Source organism: Pipistrellus hanaki, assembly GCF_964339955.1.
Source record: "Pipistrellus hanaki genome assembly, chromosome: 13".
NCBI classification, from domain to species: Eukaryota; Metazoa; Chordata; class Mammalia; order Chiroptera; family Vespertilionidae; genus Pipistrellus; species Pipistrellus hanaki.
Window position 1 is genome coordinate 37,020,901 of NC_140515.1, and position 25,730 is coordinate 37,046,630.

General features: G+C 39.1%; 1 protein-coding gene across 6 annotated transcripts in view; it reads left to right on the forward strand.

Annotated features, from left to right (window-relative positions):
• Positions 1-25,730, forward strand: part of CPNE4 (copine 4) — a 335,819-nt gene that overhangs the window by 207,443 nt on the left and 102,646 nt on the right. For all 6 annotated transcript variants that reach the window (XM_084902133.1, XM_084902134.1, XM_084902136.1 and 3 more), the window contains one exon: positions 20,556-20,735. In XM_084902133.1, the coding sequence (XP_084758259.1) occupies positions 20,556-20,735 (180 nt within the window). The remainder of the gene's footprint in view (positions 1-20,555; positions 20,736-25,730) is intronic.

Genomic DNA, 25,730 nt, shown 5'->3' on the forward strand with positions numbered 1-25,730 from the left:
CTCTCCTTCACAAGGTTCTGGGATCTGCCTCCACCTCAGCAACATCTCTTCCATAACCTCATGGCTCCCTCTGCCTTCCAGTTTCTTTTCTGTTTCTCAGTCTCAGAGGAGTCAAGTGTTGTCTTAGCAAAAGACCACCAGAAATGCGATTCATCAGGAAAGTGAAGTTGATGAGACCCACTGCAGTGAAGGGGAATGCGGCCAGGATGCAGTCTTAGTAGTGTCTCTGGTAGGGTCGGATGAAGGGAGGACATTTAAAGGGTTTAGGGTCTGGGCTGGGTGACAGAAGGCAGGTCTTGCAAGGCACAGAACTGGTTTGGATTGGGGAGAGTTTATGAGCTTTTGATTGGTGGGCACAGTAAGGTGAATGGCCTAAAGCAAGTCAATTAGCAAGCCATCGGTCTGCAAAAATAAGCTGTTAGGTTGGCTCATGGTCGTCTCTTCCCAATGCAAGTACTTTCTAATGCGATGGACTAAATCACTTTTGTTTGTTCCTGGTAATGTTTAGTGCAGAAGGAGGAAACATGCTTGGTCGCAGTATGCTTTATCACAGAGAGAGGGGAAGTGTGACATGTTCAGTTCTCAGGAGGAAGAGGCCCTTTCTGCACCCATGCCTGTGAGTTCCCAAACAGGGAGGAGGCCTTCGTCCACTTCTCATAGACTCTCAGGCATGTATGTCCCTGAATTCAATACCAGTGACAGCACAGGCATCATGCCCAAGAGGCCTCCCATCCCATAATCCAATGGTGTTCCTGCAAGGAGGTCTGTTCCTTACATTTTCTGGATGCACGTCCTGGCTGTAGTGACAATGAGAATGTTGACAGGAGGCTTTTGTGAAACCGGGCTCAGAGCTCTTCGCTGGATCTAGTCATTGTCTTCCTCACAGGCCCATGGGGAAGCTGTACAAATAAGGGCCCTGGTAGCCTGCCCAATCCTACCAGGGGATGCACAAAGTCAGCCTTTGTTATGTGTTTCTTACTAAATGCATAAAGCGGCTTTCTTCTTTTGAATTGTGATCATAGGATAATTTCCGTAAGTGGGACACAGGGTAACAGGAAATGAACATTTTCATGGTTGAATTCTATCGCAGGCTACTGTCTGTAGTGGGTAGTGAAGATTTATGCTGACAGCAGCAAAGCATGAGTGTGCTATTTTCACTACAATATCACTAGCATTAAGTTGTATGATTTAAAATATAGACTGTCATTTAATTATAGTATTTCTTATATTTAAATTTCTACTTCTTGGATTTTTCATAGGCTTCATATTTGAATTCATGGTCTTTATAACAATGACTAAAACTAAGAGATAAGCAAAAAGAAAACTTAAGTGCCCTTAAAAAATGCCACCTAAAAGTAGCCACTGTGATTAGTTGGCTGTATCTTTAAGGTTTTTTTCTTTCTATAAATACACTAGAGGCCTATGCATGAAATTCATGCAAGAGTAGGCCTTCCTTCCCTCAGCTGCTGGCACTGGCTTTCCTCTGGCACCCAGGACCCCCGTAGCCCCAGCTTTGTCTGGAAGGTAGTCCGGAAAGACATCCAGAAGGATGTCCAGTCTAATTAGCATATTATGTTTTATTATTATAGATTCATTTTTCCTATAAAAATGGGGTCACACCATCCAACCTATTTTGTAACCTGCTTTTTTTTTTTTTCATTCATCCACCTAGTTTGAATATTTTTTCATGAAATAACATGGATCCCTAACATCAGTTGTACCAATGGATCATTTATTCCATTGTCATGAGACAGCATAAATAGAGATGAAGCACATAGACTAACGTGCCGACTGCTGGGTATAAATTCCAGGGCAGCCATGTAGTAACCATGTGACTTTGGGCAAGTTGTTTAGATCCCTGTGTCTTTTAAAATGGAGATCATAACAATACTGCCTCTTCGGGTTGTTTTGGAGGTTAAACAAATTAAAACGTTAATACTTATATAGACCGGCATACCATGTTAGTGTTTGCTGCAAACAATGTTGGGTGTGCCATGGTCAATTAATCAAACTATATTATTGGATATTTCATTTATTTCCTATTTTCTTCCATTACTGAAAATGCTTTGATCAACATTTCTTAGATTAATTCCTGGATATTAAATTACTTAATCAAAGAACACAGATATTGTTAAAGCTTCTGTACCTATTGCTAAATTTTCCTCCAAAAAGTACGTCCCATAAGCAGTGTAGGGGAGGGCTATTTCTTCCTTAATGTTAGCAATGAATTTCCTGTAAATTCTTTGCCTGCCTGTGACATGTGAAGTCTGGGTGGTAAACATGATCCAATCAAAGAACCAACGGCACAGTTTCCTGTGGCCTCTTTGTTCTGCCCATCATAATTTCCGCATTACCTGGCCTCGGCCTTTATCTATACCAGGAAACAGTGGCTACTTAAGCGTTATTTAAAGTGACAGATAATAACTGCTAATACTGCATTTGGGGTTATCATTACCTTGAGCTACAATACAATGGCACACGTCTAGAAATAAGCCAAAGATTTGGAAGAATAACAACCTAATTTATTATAACTCCCCAGGAGCCCAGTGAGCACTGGACCAATTTATCAAGACGGGCACTTCAGAAGGATGTAGTTCGGATCAGCTGCATCAAAGGAAGGCTGCTTGAATGTGGCTCATGTTATCTCAGTTATTAAGTCAGTTGCTAAATCACACTTATCAGGATACTTTATTACTTGTCCAATTTAAAGAGGAAAAACTCACTGTGCAAGAGAATCAAACACTGGCTGCTTTATCATAATTAAGGACACATGCAGCAACTCGGTTTTCTTGAGGGGAAAATTAATTACTGTATCTGGAGATTTTAGATAGTCCTATTCTGTGTAGAAAAGATAGTTTTGTTTTCTAAAAGAATACATTTTGTCTATATATTCTTTTTTTTTCTCCTTATTTTCCCCCCTTCCACACAGGAATCTTAATGGGGTTGGTCTAGTCACGTGTGTGTGTGTGTGTGTGTGTGTGTGTGTGTGTGTCTTTTTTTCCTGCCTTGACATTAATTGTAATATCAAAAAGAACATAAGCCTTTGCCCATTTAAACGTGGTGAAGGAAAAAGAAATAATGTATGTCTTAAGGGAAAAACACTTGATATTTCTAATGTTATTACCTGAGCTTTCCCTCTGAAAGAAGTGAACTTATATTTATCAAATATTTATATTTCAAGAAGTGGTTATCTAGCTCTTGCTTGATATTGTTAGGACATTAGTCAGCTCTCTCTTCTTCTGGTTACCCTGTTCAGGTTATAAGCCTGACTATTAACTTGTTAATGCCTGGGGGGAAGTTAGAATATGCATGTCATCATACTGTCCCTCTTAAATTACTCTCAAAACTTGAAGAAGGAGGTTGAAGCTCTTGGCCATATGAGGTAATTGGCCAACCTCTGTCCCTGAAACACTTTCTCCCTAAAACCACACAGATGGAGAGGTGACTATTTCTGAGTGGTAGCACTACATTAAGTTCCCTTGTCATTTACAGTGTTGAAAGCATGTGTTGTTCACGCTTATTTATTATTCAAGAAATAAAGACCTAGAAAGTTGTGTGTTTTAACTAATGTCAGAAAGAGATGGGATGAGACAAGACACTGGAACTAACATACATTGAACATCAACTACAGCCTATTCATGCTAATATGTGATAAATGATTCAACCTCAGCTTACAACAGTGAGCTTAGTTAGGCACATGCCCTGTCTTGGCAGACATAAAATGCATCGTTAAAGGCAAGAAAGACCATAGTGTTTCAGCTACATGCAGTTCGTCCCCAAGCCCATTACAGAACTTATCAAGCTCTTTAATTTGCTAATTGGTATTGTGGATCTTCAAGAAGGGGACAGAATATGCCAAATCTTCCAGCTTATTTGTCTCAACTCACCACCCCCTCACACACACACACACACACACACACACACACACACACACACACATTCTTTTTTTAAAAAAAAAACAAACATATTTTATTGATTTTTTTTTTTTACAGAGAGGAAGGGAAAGGGACAGAAAGTTAGAAACATCGATGGGAGAGAAACATTGATCAGCTGCCTCTTGCACACCTTCTACTGGGGATGTGCCCACAACCAAAGTACATGCCCTTGACCAGAATCGAACCTGGGACCCTTTAGTCCGACACTCTATCCACTTTATCCACTGAGCCAAACCGGTCAGGGCAACACACATGCATTCTTAACAGAATATTTGCCAGTTAATGTTTCACAAATTACATTTGGAAAATGACTCTCATTGTACTGGTGAGATATTGGAGACCCAGAGAGGCTAAGTGACTCTCTCAAGCTCACACAGAAATTTTAAGGTAAAATTGGCATTCAGCCCCAGCCAAGGCTCTTTCCACTTCACCCCACCCCCCAACACCCATCTTAATCTTGAGCAGTTATACTATTGCTCTAACAATGAAGCCTTACAAGGTATTAGAAACGCTTGAACTCCAGCTGATAAATATTTTCTCCTGTAGTTTCTTTTTTATCCTATATATTACTCAATATTAATTCTCAACTTGAATAACAAAAGCAAGTAGTTCCTTGTTTGTCCTAAGCAAAACATATCTGAAGACACTGAACCTTAGCTTAGAAATGAGATACCATGGAGAAGCTTAGCTGTATCTGATTTGACCAGGCATAATGCAGTTAAGGGCACAGCCTTTGGTTGAACTGTCAGCCCTGACCCTTATCTGCCTCTGTCACTTAACTGCTGGGTTCCTTACTTAATGAGGGCAGTTTCTAAGTTGGTTTTGTTCAACAGGATATACTCACTAAGATAAAAAGATCAAGCAAAAGCAAACAGACAAACAAAACACACAACAAAACAAAAGAAACTCATAGACACAGACAACAGGATGGTGATTACCAGAGGGAAAGGGGTTGGGGGAGGTAGAAGAGAGTAAAGGGGTGTGTAGAAAGGAGACTTGACTTGGGGTGATGAGCACACAATGCAATATACAGATGATGTATTATAGAATTGTATACTTGAAACCTATATAATATTATTAACCATTGTCACCCTAAATAAATTCAATTTAACACTTTTTAAAGTCGCCTTTTCTTCTGGTTATCAATCACTATGTAAAGAACAGCCTCAAAAATTAGCGGTTTAAATAGCAATTTATTATTGTTATATCCCATGATTCTGTGAATCAGCACATCACACAGCTTGTTTCTGTACCCCAATGTCTGGGCCCTCAGCTGGGAAGACTTCAATAGGTGGATATAGAAACAGTTTGAGGATGGCTGGGTGTCTCTCTCTCTCTCTCTCTCCCTCTCTCTCTCTCTCTCTCTCTCTCTCTCTCTCTCCCTTCCTTCCTTCCCCCCTCCTTCCCTCCCACCCCACATGAGTCTTGCTATGCATAGCTTCATCTTCCTCACAACATGGCATCTCAAAGTCGTAAAAGTAGTTGCGTAACAGCTCATAGCATAGAAGAAACCAACATGGAAGCTGCCAGTCATCTTAAAGCTAGGCCAGCCACTAGGCATCACATAGCTTCCACCAAATGCTGTTGGCTAAAGAAGACACTGAATGGCCAGATTTTAGAAGCAGTAAATAGACATGTGAATAGACATCTTTTTTTAATAGAAGAAATGACAAAGAAATTGAGCCCTCCTTAACCCACCACATGTCTCAGTAAGGCCATTTCAATCCATCCTATTTAATACTCTAATCCCCTTGATGTTTCCTACCCTATTCTTATTTTACTTTTTATGTACAACAATATAATCACTAAGTATATTTTTTATCTTACATATTTCATTTGCTGGTTATATCCCCCCCACTTGGATATAAATTCCATAAATCCAGGGACTTTTTCTTTTATATTTACTGTTTTATCTTCAGCAACTATAATAGTGTATAACACACAGTAGGCACTCTACTAGTATAAACAGTTATGAAAGAAAGAATGAATGAATAAAACTGGGGCAAGCTAACTACTGTGATCTTCAGTTTCTTGGTCTGCAAAATGAGAATAATACTATCTTCATTCTAAGGCTCTTGTTAAGGCTCTTGTGAGGTTTAAATGAGATCAGGTATATGAATATTTAGTATAAAATCTGCAAAATAATTAGTAGCTGTTCATTTGAGTGGCCACTGGGTGCACCTAAGTGAGGATTTCAGAAAGATTATAAAATCACACTGTCTCTTTGGGCACCTCTTAATATTCTGACATACAGAGGAAATGGGTAATGTTGAGCCAACTAAGGCTTCCCTCTCCAGATATTTGGCCTTAACCATAAAGGGAGAGTGAGAATTTGATGGAAGGGGCAGGAGTTATTTATTTTAAAAATGGCATTCCTCTAGAAGCAAACATTGGAGTTGCTCAAAATTGCCTTAATAAAATGGGCACCATGGTGGCTCACTATTTATATTTCACCAAGCAGGGGAACATCACATGGGTGCTATCATTTGCTCCCTAATTGACCGACTATAAATAGTAACCCAGTCATTTATTTCCACTCAAAAAGGCCTCCCAATTTGTTCATTTGCAGTACTAATGCAGATTTTCATCTCCTCTCAGCTGGAGATTCATGTGTTGTTTTTTTGAGAAACATTCAGACATCCTACCTGCTTCCATTTCAACATCTGTCTCTGCTCCTTTCTCTTCATGGAGTTGTTGAGAGTTAACCCAAGACATCGCTGTGGGGTGATACGACCTAAGGTTCAAAGAGGCAAATGCAATCAGAAACAACAAGAGCATAGAATTATAAAGGTCCTAAGGACAGGTGCCAGCTGCCTCATGTATCTGGTTGAACTTGACCCAAATTATTTTGTGGTCTGTGGGAACCTAGAGCTACCCCCTGTCATCCACCAATAAATAAAAGTTCTCAGAAGCTTACTTTACTGGAGATCTCTGCCTCTATGACCCCCAATTTTTTTTTTCAATAGTAGCACTCTGTCATTACAAGACAATATGTCTAATTATCAAGACTATATAAACACTTCTTGTATTTAGCAAAAGAGATGACAAAGTGTTTTAAACACCAGAGCTTTTGGCATTATTTTACCCACTGTCTCTTCATAGTCACCCATAAAATTTCAGTAACCCTTGGCACATCCTGCACTGCCCTTGGGGGTGTAATAATTATAGTTCAGGAGGATCTAGATGAGTTGGTTGACATTCTCTCAGAAGGGAATGGAAACGTTATGGAAGTACACTCTCAAGAATTTTTTAGACATGCCAGGGACATTATACATTTTGAAATTGGATGGGAGAGTCTCTCTGGAAAAGGGTTCGCTATGCTAACAATCCTGAGTCTCCAGATTAAGAATGCCTATAATAGGATGGGACAGATGATCCTAATGTGATTTATTTAATACCGATATAATAAGGTAGACATGTATCCTTTGTATTTAACAAACCCCATTACAAAACACACAAAGGAGGTATTTAACAGTAGGAAGTATAAATCCTGAATAGATCTGATGCCCAGGTTCTGAATATTAAGAAACGTGTCAAGTGTATTGTGTCTCCTAGCAAGGCAGTGCTCAGATTTTTGGCTCCTGAAGACCCAATAGAGCAGTAATTGGTTTATAATCGTTTTGTATTCTTGCATCCCTGCAGGTTGTAATGGAGGCAGTGGATAGAATAGCCATTAACTCCTGGGAGTAAATATGAGTAGTCCATGGATAGCACTTGCAGGATTAAGAATATTTTTTTTTTTTACAAATTCACAAAAGAAGTTTATTGCATTTAAGTAATGCTCATTTGTCAACAGCCCATGTAGCTATTTTCATAGTAGTTGCAACCATTGCCTCCTCTGCTTAGAGGACTGAATTGCCTTTGCTTAGTCTGTGCCATCTGGGAGCAGATGATGTGCTCGTGACTCCCTTAGTGGCTCTGTCATTCTCTCACAGTGCATTTAGACTCTTCCATTTATTTAGTTAGGTCCAAATAACGGAACAAGTTATTTGAAAAAAATAAAATAAAATAACCCATATAAATTGGAAGAAAACTATTTTGTGTTTCAGTCTGTGAGCATCATAGTTACTTGGTAAAGGAATGTACATGTCTTTTGGGCACTACACAACTTCTCACACCTTGAAATCATATTGGACCACACCACTCTCATTTCCTGTTCCATATTTTAGAAACTGCCAAAATTCTAGTTTCACAAGGATATTGTGACATTAAAAGAAATGTAGTAATGATCTGATGATGAAAATGTAAACTATGTTGAGCTAGTAGTTTGCAATTTAGCCAATAGATAGAAAATATCCCTGTATCACTGCGGTGCCTTGGTGTAGAGTTCGGAGCCATGGCTCATGGCTTCATGTCACAGAAGCACCTAACCTACTGAATCAACCTCACTCTTTCAGCTAGAAGCTATTTTCTGGTGTTCAAAGTTACATGTTTTATTTAACACAATATGTTCTCTAAGTGTGAATCAACTCATTCAAAAAATCAGAAGCCATCAAGATGTGGGAAGAAAAGTTCCTTGTTATTTGCAAATTACGTATCCAACAAAGGATCATCCTGAGTATATTTTAAAAACTGCAAAACTCAGCAGTAAAAAAACAAAATCCAATTAGAAAATGGGTAAAAGATGTGAAGCACCATTTCACCAAACAGAAGATATAGATGGCAACTAAGCATCTGAGAAGATGTTCAGCATCATTAGCTATTAGGGAAATGCAAATTCAAACCACACTGAAATATCACTAAATGGCTATCTGGACGGTCAAAATAAATAATGACAATTTCAAATGCTGTAGGGATTAGGAGAAACTGGATCACTCATACACTGCTAATGAAGATGTTAAATGATACAGCCACTCTGAAAGTTTTTTAGTTTCTTTAGAAATTAACATGCAACTACCATGAAACTCAACAGTTATTCTCCTGGGCATTTGTTTTAGAGCAATTAAGACTTATGTTCACACACACACACACACACACACAAAAAAAAAAACTCTACCCAGATGTCCCTGGCAGTTTTATCTGTGATAGACACAAACTAGAAACAACCCATGTTCTTTAGTAGGAGAATAGTTCAACAAAATGTGTATTTTCCCAGCCTGGAATTCTACTTAGCAGTATAGGGGAACAAACTAGAAACCGACAACAATCGGGAGGAATTTCCAGAGAATTGTGATGAATAAAGAAGGCCAACCGCAGAAACTTACATACCATTTGAGTCTTTTTAACAAACATTCTTGAATTTAACAAACAATAGCCATGGAAGACAGATTAGTGAATGTTAGCAGTTAAGAAGGGGTAGGTTGTGAGGGAAGTGAGTGTGGCTATAAAAAGGAAACCTGAGGGAACCTTGTGGTGATGGAAATATTTTATATTAATGTCAGTATTCTGGTTATAATACCGTACTATAGTTTTGTAAGATGTTATTATTGGGGGAAACTGAGTAAAGGGTACAAAGATATCTTTGTATTATTTCTTACAATTGCATATGAAGCTACAATCAACTTAAAATTTTAAAAAGTGCAATTTTAAAACAATTTTAGTCTAAATTTTAAAAAGTATTTTGTCACCATTGTATGTGGACTATTTTTCCTATTTCCAGTTCTGTGTTATTATTGTTAAAATAAAGAGAAGACAATAGCTTTTAAATTTTTCTGTATTTAATTCTTATATTTTATTTTCAGACACCTCATCAAACTTTTTTTATTAATACTGCTAGATTTTTTTAGTGTTTCTTTGTAGGTATACTATCATGTAATTAATTTTTTAAAAAGGTCATTTTAGCTTTAATTTTCAGTGTAGCTTCCAGTTATGTAATTTCATCATATTATTTTCAAACAACCTTTTAGACAATTTAAAGAGTAAAAACCAGCATTATTGCCTCATTAATGGCTTTAATTGAAATGGTTTTATTATTTTATTTTTTTCTATTCAGATTTTATTTCTCCTAGTTATTTAAGTGATTTCCAATCATATCTCCCCCACCCCCATTTTGTATTGTTTTCAGTGTCTATAGATACGATCACACAGTTTTCTTCCTTTCATGTATTATGGTTAATTGAACTGATAAAATATCTGATATTGAACTCCATTGCATCACTGGAATAAGCTCTATTTGATCGGAATGTACTTTTGTATACACTGCTGGATTTCTTTGCCAATGTTTTATTTAGAACTTCATATCTGTATTCCTAAATAAAGTTGGTGTATACTTTTCCATTTTCCTATCATCCTTTATCATATTTTGGTAATAAATGTATGCTGGTTCCATGAAATTAACTAGGGAGCTGTCTAGCTTTTTGATGGCCTAGACTCTAGGCCCTAGAGCAATTGAGGTAACATCCTAATTATATATTCTATAAAGGTTAGGCTAAATCTCAGCTGTGAACCCATCTGGTCCTCATGCCCTTTTCAGTGGTAAATCTCTAATCACCTTTATAGTCTCGTCTACAGTTTGTTGATCTATTCAAGTTTTCCACTTCTGAGACAGGCTTGAGTATTTTATATTTTGCTGAAAATCATTTTCCCTTAGGAAATAATTTGCATGTAATATTTTTTAATCCTTCCTGCATCTATGTTTGTTCTTTCCCTTTTATCTATAATCAGATTTCTAGGTGTTGATCTCTTTTATTTTACATTATTTTTCAAAGAACCACCTCCCAAATTTCCTCTTCCTTGCCAATATTTATATTTCTGACTTCTATTTCGTTGATATAAACTTTTATGTTTATTAATTCCACCTCCTAATTTTTCTGATTTATTTTAATGTTGCCTTAGTTTCTTATGATGAGTATCATTTCTATATTTTTATTCTTTATCCCTTAATAGTAAAATCATTTAAGGCTACACTTTTTCCAAAGAAAAGAATTTTCTCTGAGTACCATAGATTTTGATGAGAAGTCTTTTTCTGGTTGTTTGAAATGTCTTTTCCCCCTTTAATACAAAGACTATCCACAAATTTTGTTTTTAAACTTCACAGTACTAGTGAATAAGATTTTTGGTCACCTTTTAGTTTTTTATTTCTATTTTTATTGGATTTTTTTTCAGAGAATGTGTCCTATAAATTCTCTACTGTTTAAACTTTATTAAGGTTTACTTGCTGAGGCTTATTATAAAGCTAATTTACATAAATGTTTCCTACACATAAACAATCTACTATTCAATGAGGGTAAGTATGTATATATATATCTATGTATATGTGGCTAGTACAAAAATAAAGGTATGTATATGTATATTCCTCTTTTTCCTTATTTATTGCTTATCTAATAAATCTGTCTATTCTGAGATAGGTGTATTGAAATCTCCCATAGTGATTGTATTTTTGTAGTATTTTGCATAGGGTTTGCTTCATATGTATAGATGATCTTTATGTTTGTATATATTCTGGTTTGTGACACATACCTTTTTCATAGACTGTGCAATTTATAACTATACTAGAGGCCCAGTGCACAAAATTTGTGCATGAGTAGGGTCCCTAAGCCTGGCCAGTGATCAGGGCCGATATGCAGGGTGACTGGTGGGGTCATGGTGGGGAGGGGTGCCCACTGGCATCTGCTTTGGCTGACCTGCTTGCTGGCCCCACCCCACACTGCTGCCAGTCAGGACCTGCGGGCTGGGGGCAGCTTCTGCATTTAGTGTCTTCCCCCTGGTGGTCAGTGTACATAATAGCAACCAATTGTTCCTCCATTCAGCTGATTTGCATATTAGGCTTTTATTATATATGATGGCACTTCTGTTTACCCTGTTAAATACTCGAACCTTAAATTCCATCTTCTTTGCTATAGTATTAATATCACTAAGCTGCTTTCCTTAGATTAATATTCCAATGGATTCATTCCTTTATGTTTAATTTTTAACATTTTTTCTGTTTTTTGTAAACTACATTAGGCCAACAAGACAGTTATTGTATAGTCTTCAGTCTATTTAAATTTATGCATTATGCTTTATTTTGTTCCTTCCATCTTAGTTTATGTTTATTGCTTATTTAACATATTTCCTTTTGTTCGTTTCTTTATTTTTGCTACTATGATAAAGTTGCTATTCATTTCCCCTTGTTAATTTGGAAATCTTTTTTCTAATTTTCTCTAGAAAGCGATGAGGAGTTATGAGGAGCTTTATTTTGACAAGTAAAGTTTGAGATGCCTATGAAATGTGGAGACAGAGTGAACAATTGAGTCTATGCTTGAATCTCTTTTGTCCAGTTAGATTTCCATACTTTCATTGAACATGGGGTGTGCAGACTAGAAGTGGAGGCAGGGCAGAGGGTGGGAGGGAGGCTGTGTCAGTGTACAGGGAGTTGCCATCTTGCCTTATATTCAGGAACAGGATGGTAGCTCTGAGGTTCTCTCTCCAGTCTGTCTGGAAAGGGCAGAGTCTTCCATTGTGTACTGTCTTCTGGACCATCAGGGATGAGTATGATTTCATTTTTTAAAAATATATTTTTATTGATTTCAGAGAAGAAGGGAGAGAGAGATAGAGACATCAATGATGAGAGAGAAGCATTGATGGGCTGCCTTCTGCTTGCCCCCTACTGGGGATCGAGCCTGCAACCCCGGCATATGTCCTTGACCAGAATAAAACCCAGGACCCTTCAGTCTGCAGGCCGTTGCTCTATCCACTGAGCCAAACCGGCTAGGGCTGATTTCATTTTTAAAGCATGGCTTCTTAGAAGTCACCCCTGGGTCAGAGAAGCTTCATGTTCATCTAGTGTTAGTCTGAGTTTGTGCTTAATCTCCTTGAGCTAGTAGGGCCTCCATGTTGTGCTGAAGAATCTCTGTCTGGCTTCGGAGATGTTTTTGAGTCTGCCCTGGTTGACTCTGCTTTAGTTGTTTCGGAGACGCTGCAGCCTGAGGCAAGCCCACAGGGCTCCTCTTGGCTTCTTCCCTTGGTTCTCTCTACTAATTTCTGGCTGGTCTACCAAGATGCTTGTTGCTACTAGGATCTGAAGATAACTAGCCCTCTCTTCATTGCTCTCCATCAAGATCTCCATGGTTTTTCACAACAAAGCATTGAGTTATAACTTCTCCAGGCTATGTTTCTAGTAAAAGGAGCCCCCTCAGGCAGAGCTGCTTTAAGGCTCACTTCTCCCCTTGGGCAGAAAGTGTGCCACTGCACTAGGGTGGGATGGGACAGCCCAGTTAGGTGAATGTGTGTGATGTTCAGGGAGGACATCTGTGCTTCAGATATGAGTTTGGAAGTTGTCAGTTTCTTAATTTTATTTAAAACTATGAGATTAGATGAGGTTACCCAGGAACCCATAGAGAGAGAAAATAAAAGCAATCTAATAATGAATCCTCAGATCATGAGAACATGTGGAGCACAGATGAGGAGTTCCTGCTTGAAACCATGGCTTGAAAACACCTGGCTCTACCAGCCAGAGGCCAGATCCATATGAAACTACAACAGACAGAGTTTAAGTACCTTATTTATTATATCCTGCACCCATATTATTTGGTTATAAATGTGCTTTTTGCATCTGTCAAGTCTAGCATATGCTACTGTCTCAAAAATCCAATTGGCTCTGTGGGTAGATGAGAAACACCCTTCCCCATTCTGTCTTTGCCAGCTTGAAGCAGAATTAGGGAAGGCAGCTTTAATTTTCATCTTTGGTTTAAAGAGAGGTAGCTGGGGTATAATACATACATACATACATACATACATTCATTCATTCATTCATTCATGGAACAGAAAGTCTGGCCTCCCATTCAGCACTCTCAGAAGCTGCAAGTATAAGTTTGGGCAAGTTTCTTTATAAATTCTCGAGGGTCATTTTCCTCATCTTCAAAATGAAGATATTGATTGTATCTACTTGAAATATTACTGAGGTCAGAGGCCTAACTAGTATAATGTAGGTATAGTAGCACATAGTAGATGCTCAATAAACATGAGTTTCTTTCTTTTAGTGACCAGAGAGGCCAGCAAAAAGCAATTTACATCTGCAAAATAATTCCTAAATTTCCATTTTAGTTGTTCCTTCTCTGTCAGACTATCTACTTGCCCATAGTTAAATTGTTTCAAGGGTGCCCAGGATTTGTTTCAATCTGATATGGTAAGACACCTGACATGGAGATGACCATCATAAAGAAAGAAGTTTGTAGTGAGTTCTCTAGAAACAGGAAGGACTACATGCCACACAAGGCCACATGGAGTGGCACTGGGGTGAGTCAGAAGGCAGAGGTAGTGAGAGAAATATAGATAAGAGCCTTTAATGTGGTTTTCACAAGAAGGAATGGGTCGAGCAGAGTTAGCAGGTTTAGGATTAGCTAGGTTGAGTAATTTCAGTGGACTCTGGGGAACAGTGTTGGTGCCTAGTTAGCTGATACCTGGCCCTGGGTAGGCAAGAGATTGGTGATCTAGAGTGTAAGATCTGGATGTAGGAGGTAGTTGAGATGTGGTCTCTGGCTTGGTTGGTTTGCATGTGGAATGTCTGGTCCAGGCTTTTTTGCTCTCTCTAAGAATTGGTCATCTTTGGGAGGAACATTTTATTCAAGACCAGCAAGGCCCCAAGATGTCAAAACATAAAAAATATAAAGGCAGGATTAATACACATCTGTTTCGTTGATATGTTTGCACATATGGACCATTAACTATGTATTGGTTAAGAGTTTTAAGCTATTAGGTAGATTTTTAAGCAAAATCACCTGATATATATATATATATATATATATATATATATATATATATATATATATATATATAGAGAGAGAGAGAGAGAGAGAGAGAGAGAGAGAGAGAGAGAATGAGAATGTAATAGTTTCCTAGGAATGCCATGCCAAAGTAGCACAGTCTGGAATTCAGCAGTCACCAACCTTTTGTACCTCACAGACCACCGGTTTTGACCGCTGGTCTGGATAGCTTAATCAACAGAAATGTATTATATCACAGTTTAGGAGGCTAGAAGTCCAAGATCAGATGTTGGCAGGGTTTGTTACTTCTGAGGACACTAGGAAGACTGTGTTCCTTGCTTCTCACATGGCTTCTGGTGGTTGGCTGGCAATCTTTGGGGTTCCTTGGGTTGTAAGCACTCCAGTACCTGATTTCATGTTCAAATGGCATCTTCCTGTGTATGTATGTGTCTGTGTCCAAATTGCCCCTTTTATCAGACACCGGTCATATCACATCAGGGTCCACCCTACCCTAGTATGATTACAGTTAATGAATTACTTCTAGAATAACCCTATTTCCAAATAAGGTTACATTCTAAGGTGCTGAGGATTCAGATCTCAACATTTAAGTTCTGATATTATTCAGCCCATAAAAAATGGCATGGCAGAAAGAGCAGATATTTTGGAATCAGACAGACTGGGTTTGAGCCTTGCTTTTGCCACTGCTGTTCTGATGCGGTTTTATGTTATCCTCTGCAAAATGAGGGTGATATATTTAATAGAATTCATTGGTAAAATGATAAATCAGTGGTAAAATGAAGCACTATTTGATGTATTACCAGTTAAAAAATATATCCAATTAAACAATGGCATATCATCAATTATAACATCCATCCCAACTTGAAATATGTTAAATTGTGAAATAAAAATATATCTTAAAGTTAATGACAGTCAGGTCTGAAGATAACATGTAAAGTGCCTTCTATGGGAAAGTAAGAATGCATACAATAAAAGTTCATCTTTTTTCTTTTTTTCTCTCACCCCTTTCTTTGCCTGAGCAGAAAAGTTACCATCTTCTTTGGTCACCACCAACTTGCCATCCATTTCAAGGAGGAATGAAACCTTTTATTAGGCAGAGGTCAAAATGATTTCCTAAAGAGTCAGTTCCTTCAAGTGTGTTATTCCTACAAAAATTTTTACTTGAAATGGGGTGACTTCCAAAGTTTCTCATTAAGAGGATCCCACTCTTTGTTCCTACCTTGGCTAATAAGTCTATTTACGTGGCTTGTTCTGAAAACCAAAGAGCCATTGGAGAAGTTTCTCTATTTGTTTAGTTCAGGTGGAAGGTGGGTTGAACCGATAGAGAACTACTAGCATTGAGGAATGTGGAGTTCTGTGTTAATCAGGATTAATGTCCACAATGCAGGATATTTAGTGTCCAGTGATGTCACCTCTTCATGACGACCCCAAAAACTCCTACACATTCCCAAATGTCCCCTGGGAAAGTGAGTATTACCCCCATTGAGAACCACTATGCTAGACAAATGTTTCAAAGTACAAGGTCAGCTTCTGCCCAGGGTTTTTTAAGTTAAAGAAGCAAAGGCTGCCAATATCAGATGTGTTTTCAGTTTTAGAAGCTGGTGGGCAGGACAGCCAGGCCCCCAGAAGCAATGCACCCTCAGCATGTAGACATATCACAAAAATGGCACCAGTAAACTTGATTCCACATGGGACTCTTTATATAACCAACAAATGTTAAAGAATTTTCATCCTATGGAAGTAGAAATATCACTTAAATGGGAAATAAAAGTCGTATCTCACTAGCACCAACCGCTCTCTGTTGAGTGGTTTTGAGACTCACAATTTATTTGTTCAACTATAGGGCAGTCACTTGAAATCAGCAGCCACAAACAGCCAAAATCCTGAAATAGAATAATGCTACTCAGTTCTGATGGTTCAGTGCTTTGATTTTATTATTGAAATTTTATGTGGATTAATATTTCCCCTTGGAAGTTATGTATATGGTTTGAAAAGTTGTCTGTAATAAATCCTCTATTTTTGAACATAAAGAAAGCTACCCTTTCTTTATTCTGAGAAAATTAACTTTCTTCTTATCCTCACTAAATGAATATTTCGGAGATGTTTAAAGAATATCAGTTTGAAGGAATACCTAATTATATGCCTGCCCTAGAGGCATCCTGTCTCTCCCGCCCACATGTCATTCTTCACCAGCTTCTGCTGCCCTTGGCTTAGGGGCTCATATTTCCCCAGGAAACCTTAGACCGTTCAGTGACTGGCACTGGTTTTGGTCCCTGCCTTCACCTTCTCTCCACTAATAGCATCGCATTGTTTAGTGCTCTCCTCCCAAGAACCTCATCTCCTTTGCCTAGCAGGGGTGGGGGACCTTTTTTCTGCCTAGGGCCATTTGGATATTTATAGCATCATTTGTGGGCCACACAAAATTATCAACTTAAAAATTAGCCTGCTATATTTGTTCAAACATTTAATAATTAATTCACCACTAATGCCTTGGCAGGGCCAACCCAAATGATTTGGCAGGCTGTATAGGGCCCGCGGGCAAGATATTCACCACCCCTGGTCCCAGCAGCCCTTATAAGCCAAAATACCGGACAGTCATTATGTGCATAGCTTTGAACTGTTTCTTAAAGACATACTGACCTTGTCTCTACACAATCCAATCTGGATTGGGTTGGTCAGTGTTCAGAACCTCCGTTTTATCTCCAACATGCCCAGTGGACAAACCAGATCGCTAGGGACACAACCACATGCTTATTTAATGACTTTTTCTACCACCTCATCATTTTACATTAGTTGTCTGGCTTGTGCATTACTTTGAGCAATCGGGTTTAGGTAAAGACTCACAAGCTTGGTGATCTAGGTTTAAATTCTACCTTTTGCAAGCTGTGTGAAATTGGAAAACTTACAGGTTCTCCCTACCTTCTGATAAGATGGGATAATAATAGTACCTACCTCATAATCCTATATAATAAATGGCTAATATGCAAATTGACCAAATGGCAGAATGCTGGTCACTATGACATGCACTGACCACCAGAGGGCAGACGCTCAATGCAGGATCTGCCCCCTGGTGGTCAGTGTGCTCCCACAGGGGGAGCCCTGCTCAGCCGGAAGCTGCGCTCACAGCTGGTGAGCGCAGTGGCGGTGGCAGGAGCCTCTTTTGCCTCTGCAGCAACTCTAAGGACCCCTAAAGAGGGTGCAGCCCAGGCTGAGGAACAACCCCTCCCCCCAGTGTACGAATGTCATGCAGCTGACCTCCTGTCTTGTCATAAGGATGAAAAAACGGTGCCTGTCAAAAGATTTGAATGGGTACTTTACCTTAAGATGGCAAGTAAATATATAAAAAACATGTTCAACATCATTAGTTATTAGGAAAATGCAAATGAAAACCACAAAGAGATATCACTACATACCTAATAGAATTTTAAAACTTAAACATACACTGATTTCACCCAAGGTATTTACCCAAGAGAAGAAGAAATATATGGCCAGACAAATGCTTGTACATGAATATTCATGGGAGTTTTATGTGTAATAGCCAAACTGGAAACAATCCAAATGCCCATCAAGGACTGTTACTCAACAACAAAATAGATGAACCATTAATGTACATAACAATGAATAAATCTAAAAAGAATCTCCTGGGAATGTGGGAAGGGAGGGGTGACAGGAAGGAGTTACAGAGGAGCATGAACAAACTTTGGGGGCAAAGGTTATGTTCACTATCTTGATTGTGGTGATGACTTCACATGTATGTACATATGTCAAGCTTGTTGAATTGCACACTTTAGATAGATGTGATTTATTATATGTGAATTATACCTGAATAATGCATTTTTAAAGTTAGAGCATTCCATAAGTTTTATCTATTATAAACTTTAGGGTTAAACTGAAAAAATGTTGTACATAAAATGTTTTAAAAGCATTTCATCAAAAGCAATATTCAATGATTGAGTCTATCACTGTCATGCAATAACCTAGCTGCATTTTTCATTTTCATTTTCAAGCGCTGCTCATGAATAAACTTGAATTAAGGAAAACAGTCCAGGCTTTGAGGTCAGGAGACATGAACTCATATGCCTGTTCTACCACCTGATATTTGACCTTGATTTTTCTTATATATAAAATAACGTACAGTTGCACCCCATGATTGCTATAAGCATCAAGTTAAAAATGGATGTGAACATGTTCTGAAAAATGTAGAGCAACATGACTACATCAGGCATTATGAATAGGGAGGAGAGGTGATAAGCACACTTTTTGAAGATGTGATAACAGAGAGCCAGCTAGATTAAAATAAATCTTAACAAAAACAAAACAAACAAAACCTCACAAGAGTAAGAGATATACTCTGCATCTTCTCAAATCCTTTACTCTGTTATTCCTACATCAGAATTACCTGGGACACTCTTAAAAGTACAGATTTCTAAGTCCTACCTTATACTATTGAATCAAAATTGCTGGGGGAAGGAACAGAAATCTGAGTTTTACAGAAAGCTGCTTGGTTGATTCTGATGCAGCCAGTACATCAGTCAGTGGACACTCTTTTGGAAACAATCACCTTGACCTTACCACATCTCAAGGAGAAACATGAGCTACCTTGGGCTCTGTTGCTCAGATTAAACCTGGCTTCTGTATCCAGAAAAGATCATCATCTCCCATAATGGCTGGGGATGAAGAAGGGCTTGAGACATCTTTCAAATAAGCATTTAGTTTTGAGAGCATGTCTTCTATCACCATTCTCCTTCTTTTCCTGAGCACCTATGTGCTGTTATGATTTTTACTGGCCCTGAGATTATCTTTGGAACTTACCTACCTTGGTAATGCAAATGTGTATTTCCAAATTTCTTCCCAATCAGTCATTTTCTTAAAAAAAACAAACAAACAAAAAAAAAACACCTCTTCATTCAGTATTGCATGCTGGGAGCTTGCCTTGCATAGTCTGTCTGAGCTGCCTGGCTCGATGCCACTGTGAACTTTATACCCATGTGGGATCATCATTTGAAAATGAAGAAGTGAGAAGAAAAGCAGAAGGGTCAGTGCAAATCAGCCATTTGTGCCATTTGGGGTGGTTAAAGCAGTGGGAAATAGACTAGAATTGGATGGACTCTAAGCCTGCCTTTGACTCTATTCTTCCACCCACAGGAGAGAAGGTTCCTTGTCTGTGTCATAAGGATGTCAGACCCACCTATAAATTACTTCTTAGGGATCATTTTGAAATTCTCTATCAAAAGACACCATATGAATATAATTAAATATCTTATTGTATGGCTCATTATTCTACAAATATGGATCAGATGTTGCAAAGATGTGTCCAGAGGCCAGGCAGGGAAATTCATGGAAAGAGAAGAGATTGGAAACTGGAGAATGAGTGCCCTTTATGAATGTGCAAATGTGGCTTTTCATCCTCTAATTCTCATTTTATTGATAAGGCAACTGAAGCCTAGAGAATTGAAATGACTGACTAAACATGATAACCACAAAGTAAGGCATACTCAAGACCAAGGCAGTTACCTTCATATCCATTCTCCTGGCGTTTTTATGCTGGGAATTATGGGTTACATATCCTATGTAGAGTAAGATTGGCTAAAATAGGCACCTACACAGTTATTTACCATTACTGTGCCACCAGACATCACTAATCTATGACCGATTTTTCTCCTCGTGAGCCCACAGGTGCCCTCAGACTCTGTCATCCTAAGGCTCCAGGCAGTTATTAATAATTGATCCATCTTGCTGCGATATTACCTAACAGCACTAAATCTTTAAATACAAAGCCTCAGATTATCCTGTCTAATAAGATTTTCCTCCTTGAAACATGGCTCATTCTCTGAGGGTCTTTCCTTGAAGATTTATGAACCACTTGCCATGGGCATTTATGGTTTGCAAAAAGGTGAAGCACCATAAGATTAATTGGCCTAAAGGTTAACAATAAAAAGCCCTAATCCCTGATGGGTTTTCTCTCCCTCTCTCCTTGCAGGTTGACAGAACAGAGGTGATTCGCACCTGCATAAACCCAGTGTATTCAAAACTGTTTACTGTGGACTTTTACTTTGAAGAGGTGCAGCGCCTGCGGTTTGAGGTCCATGACATCAGCAGCAACCACAATGGGCTGAAGGAAGCTGACTTCCTTGGAGGCATGGAGTGCACGCTTGGCCAGGTCAGTCAATGGTCTCTCTTCCTCCCATTTGCTAACATTCAGTTCATGCTTGTTTTTCTCTTGGTTTTATTTTCTTTTACATGCAACATTTTATGATTTCCCATGCACTGTCATATCCATTATATTTACATAAGGATGGTGCTACAAATATGTGAAAAGTTACCTATTTTGCAAAATTAATCATTTTTTTTCTGAATTCCTTCATTTATTTAACAACTTTTTATTGAGCACCTACTCTGCTCTGGTTGTGTGTCTGTGTTAGCTGTATCCTGATACATTGTAGATTTCCATCTCCCAATTCAACTGTGAGAACCTATACACACAAGGAATGCGGTGCATTTGCATGTATTCCAAGCCTCTTGTGCCCAAAATAGCCCAGGATAGGGGCTAAATAGATATTTGGTGAATAAATAAATGCTTTTACTTAACCTTCACAACACTGATATGAAGTAAAAACCACTAGTGTATATATTTGTCACTGAGAACACCAAGACGCAGAGAGGTTCGGCTTAAGCACCACACTACAAAGTGGCAGAGCTAGAACTTGAACCAAGTTGACCTCCCTCCAAATCCCATCATTTTGCTTCTATAACACCCTTCCATGTTTCCTTCCCTTCCTACTGTATCCAGAACTTTAGGTGCTCAGGGAAGCTCTAAATGGAGAAATAGTCCCAGGGCCCAAGTATCAGACACTCCGATTGGAGAAGACATTCTTTATGCATCTCAAATAGAGCAACTTATGATGCTCCTTAAGCCACAGGGAGAGCTTTCTGCTGGCTAGAATCAAAGGAATTATTGTGAGATCAAATGCTAAAAAAAACAAAGTTCAGGGGTTGAGAAGAAAGCAAGATAAACAAGGAAGAGAGGTCAGAACAACCGTGGCAGGAAAAGGGGCGGAGAACACCAGTTTCACTGAACCAAGGTCAGATGCTGATTTACTGTGAAACCAGTGAAGCTGAACTTCAGAGCCCCTTTCTCCTGTGAATTTCTTCAAGGCTCTGGGTTACATTTTTATTTGTAGTTTTGTACTTTTTTCTCACAGAAGGATTCCAAATTATCTGAGCCTCTAACTCCACAAAACCAGCCTCAGTTCCATGTGGAAATAAGAATCAGCCTGGTAGAGAGAGGGCACATATGCATGCTGGTTTCTTTAATTGTTTTTTATGATGCCTCGTGCCACTTATCACTAAAGAGAAACGTCTCCCAGGTGAACACTGAGTGACAAGACAGACATGTCCTCAGTTACCCATTTCTAGCAAATATAGTGATTACTTTCATAGGATTCTTTCTTATTCCTTTAATGAAAGGCAAAGGCCCAGTGTGGAAGTATAGCTGAGGGGAGGCAGACAGAGAACATGGCATATATTTCATAAATATAAACTCTCTTGTGACTTTGGAAAAGAATTGATGGCAGATAGTTCTAGGGTCCTGCCAGGTACAGCATCCAAAAGGTAGGCATTGAATGAATAAATGAGTAAATGAATGAGTTTAAAATGGACTTCTATAATGTACAAATAAATTTAAGAGGTGATTAAAATGGCATCTTTTAGAAACATAAGTGAGCCTTTCCAAGATTTTCCTTAGATGATGCGCATCCCTTATGCATAAAAGTAAAATCCTATATCAAGAACTAGATGTAGATCCAGTTAAGCGCCCTATGAATAAATGATCTTTTTCACCCAAAGCTTTGATCATTTTGTCTATGCAAGTGACCCTCATACTTACATCTTTAGTCTCTCACAAAGCTCATCAGGTCCTTGACCCTCTATTTTGTGCCAGGCATTGTGCTTGGTGCCAGTATATAGTGGTGAGCCAAAAAATACTGTCCCTGCCCTCCAGCAGCTCAGGGTCTAGTTGGGGATAAAGAGGGAAGCAAATAATTACACCAGCAATTAAACTACAACCATTATAATTCTTGCTAAGGAGACAAATAGAATGGGAGACCAAATATTAAGAGAATTGCATCAGGTGGAGAGGAGGTCCTGGAAGACTTCTGATGGGAAGTGGTATGTATAGTGAAACTTGAAAGGAGAGGAAAATGCATCCAGTGAGAAGATAGAGGAACACAGTCCAAGCAGGTGGGGAAGTTATGGATCCCCTTTCCCAGGCCAAAGTTCAGGATCCTGTAACCTATCTTCATTTCATTCATTTAGCAACTCATTCTGGATTGCATTGAGAATATACTTTTTATCAGTTTGGTAAATAATTTCTCTCATAATTAACACTTATTTTTAGACATATTTATCTGGTCCCCATACCTAGACTACAAATTTCTTAAGGCTAAGGACACAGTCAGCACTTCTTTGTGTCTAATGCAGTGGTCGGCAAACTCATTAGTCAACAGAGTGGCAAACCACGCAGTTTGCCAACAACTGGTCTAATGGAACACCATGTTTTACATATCCTAACTGTCAAGTCAAATGTATTGATTAGTTAACTTTGAAATTTTTTTTTAACATGGTAATGTTCATTCATTCATTTATTAGTTTTTTTCAATAAGCATTTAATTCCTTGTACTGCTTAGTTAGGCAGGAGATGACTGGATGCAGGAGCTGTTGAACAACCCTAGGAATGGTGTGGTCAGACATCAGGCACTGTCCTGTAATGCCCAAGTATACAGGATAGGACGTCTAATGGTCTAGCATTAAATCTCAGCTCCGCTGCTCTCAAGTTGTAAGTCCAGAGCATATTCCTGCAGCTATTTAAGCCTCAGTTTCCCCCTTTGCAAAATGGAGATAATAATAATGCTAGTCTTAAAAACTATTGTGAAGATCAACAACATACATATAAGGTGCTTACCAGAGTCCCCGGCACAGAGAGAGCACTTGGGATATGGAAACTGTTATTAGGTGGTAAGAATCAAGGAAATGGTGGGGAAATTGACACTCATAGGGACCAACATGGTTGTTAAGGAGTGAAGGTGGCAATAAAAAGCATGAACATGTTATGACAGAACACTCATGTCCTGGGCAATTAGTAAAACTGAACTTATTTCACCTCAAACTTGTTGAGTACTTTATTTAATCAAAGGATTCAGTGCACGTGTGTGTGTGTGTGTGTGTGTGTGTGTGTGTGTGTGTGTGAGAGAGAGAGAGAGAGAGAGAGAGAGAGAGAGAGAGAGAGAGATTGATTGATTTTTCTCAGACTATTTTTAAGTAAAAATGGTTTCAACTCAGGGGCAAGTGTTCTAATTCCTACCTGGCCACAACTGATGCTGAAAAGGAGAGGGAACGTGACTTCCCAAAACCCAGGCAGGCAGCCACACATTCAAAGCCTGTTTCCTCAAAGCTGTCTACAGGTCCTTGCTCTGTCCATCTGCGATTGACACATTCTCACTCTGCCATGTGAAACAGCAGGACTCGTGGCCTTTAGGAAAGGAAAATAGCAGCCCCAGGCATGCTAGCAATTGGCACTGACCATGAAGTTGGTACCAGCACAGCAAGTGACTTAGCACTGAGCAATTATGCCAAAGGAAGGTTCACGTCCCCCAAGAGCACTTGAGGCAGAACTGCGTGTTCTCGGCAGATGGCTGAGGGGGGCAAATCACAGGGATGCAGGGTGCTTGGAAATCTGTGTCTCCTTCTGGCTGAGCATGGAGAAATCCTTGGATTTCTGTTGGCTAAAAGGAGACCAGGAGCTAAGCCTGCTGCCCCCAACAGAGGGCATGTCAAGGAGACACATGGCCCCTCACCAAGTAGGACAGCAAGCTGATCTTCTTTAATACAATGCCTTCATTATTTTTCTCTCACTGCTTATTAACTGCTTTATTCATCCCAGTGTTTTTCTACTCCTTCATGTACCGATACAGTGGCCAATGAGTCTGAAAAAAGTAAGTAATAATGCCCTAACCGGTTTGGCTCAGTGGCTAGAGCATTGGCCTGTGGATTGAAGAGTCCCAGGTTTGATTCCGGTCAAGGGCATGTACGTTGGTTGTGGGCGCATCCCCATAGAGCAGGAAATCTGTGACTTTTTGAAGTAATTTTAGACTGTCTGGGGTCTCTGACCCTCATTCCTGAGAGAGATCATGTACCAGATTCCCTCAGTGAAACTGTTCTCTGATTTGAACTGCATCAGAATTTCCTAGAGACCTATTAACACACGGAGTGCTGGGCCCCTCCCCCAGAGTTCTTGATTCAGATGATTTAGCAAGAGACCCGATATTTGTATTTCTAAATGATGGGGATGCTATGGGTTGGGGTCCACACTTTGGGAACCATTACCCCTGAGCCTTGGGGAGAGGAATGCTAATGAATATTGGACACTGTATCATTAGTTTTCATTGTGAAAGAACTAATAGTTGGGCCAATTGTCTGGAGAAATTAAGGAGGACAAAGAGAACATCTGGAGAGCAGAAAAAACAAGTTTCATAAAGTTTATAGTCCCACAAAGTGCTGTGTGCATGGCTTTGAGCTCATGTTCTTGGCAAAGATCTAGATTTCCAGAGTTTGCTCTCTCATCCACTAAATGTAGCTGATAAATGTATTATCCAGACTGGGGGGGTTCCTTTCCTGACACAGGTAAGTGTTAGGGTTGCATCAGCCACAATGGCCTCTTGAAGGATGGGCAGAACACAAGCTGTCAGAATCAATAGAAATTTGGTCTCCAATTGGAGTGAACCCAATTAGAGGACATTGGGGTATGACATTGAAGAGGGTGTTATCCAAACTCTATGTCATTCCCACACTTCGAGTCCTCGGATTGGCATTTTGTTGCATAACATCTAATATCTTCATGGCATAAAATTGATGGCCCTGCGAAGTCAATTTTACACGTTATGCTGGCAAATCATTTACCTCTGCTTCTCACAGGGAAAGCTTTTCTTAATTTTGCAGAATCAGTGTAAGTAGAAGCTCCATGAGTGATAAATGATGTTACAAGTCAATACCATCTTCTCAGCTCCCGGGAACTGGCTGGGAAATCCTAGGAAAGAGTACTGCTTCCCATGCTGACTGCTGTTCTGTCCACTGGTGGGTGGGATTCACATAGAATGATTGT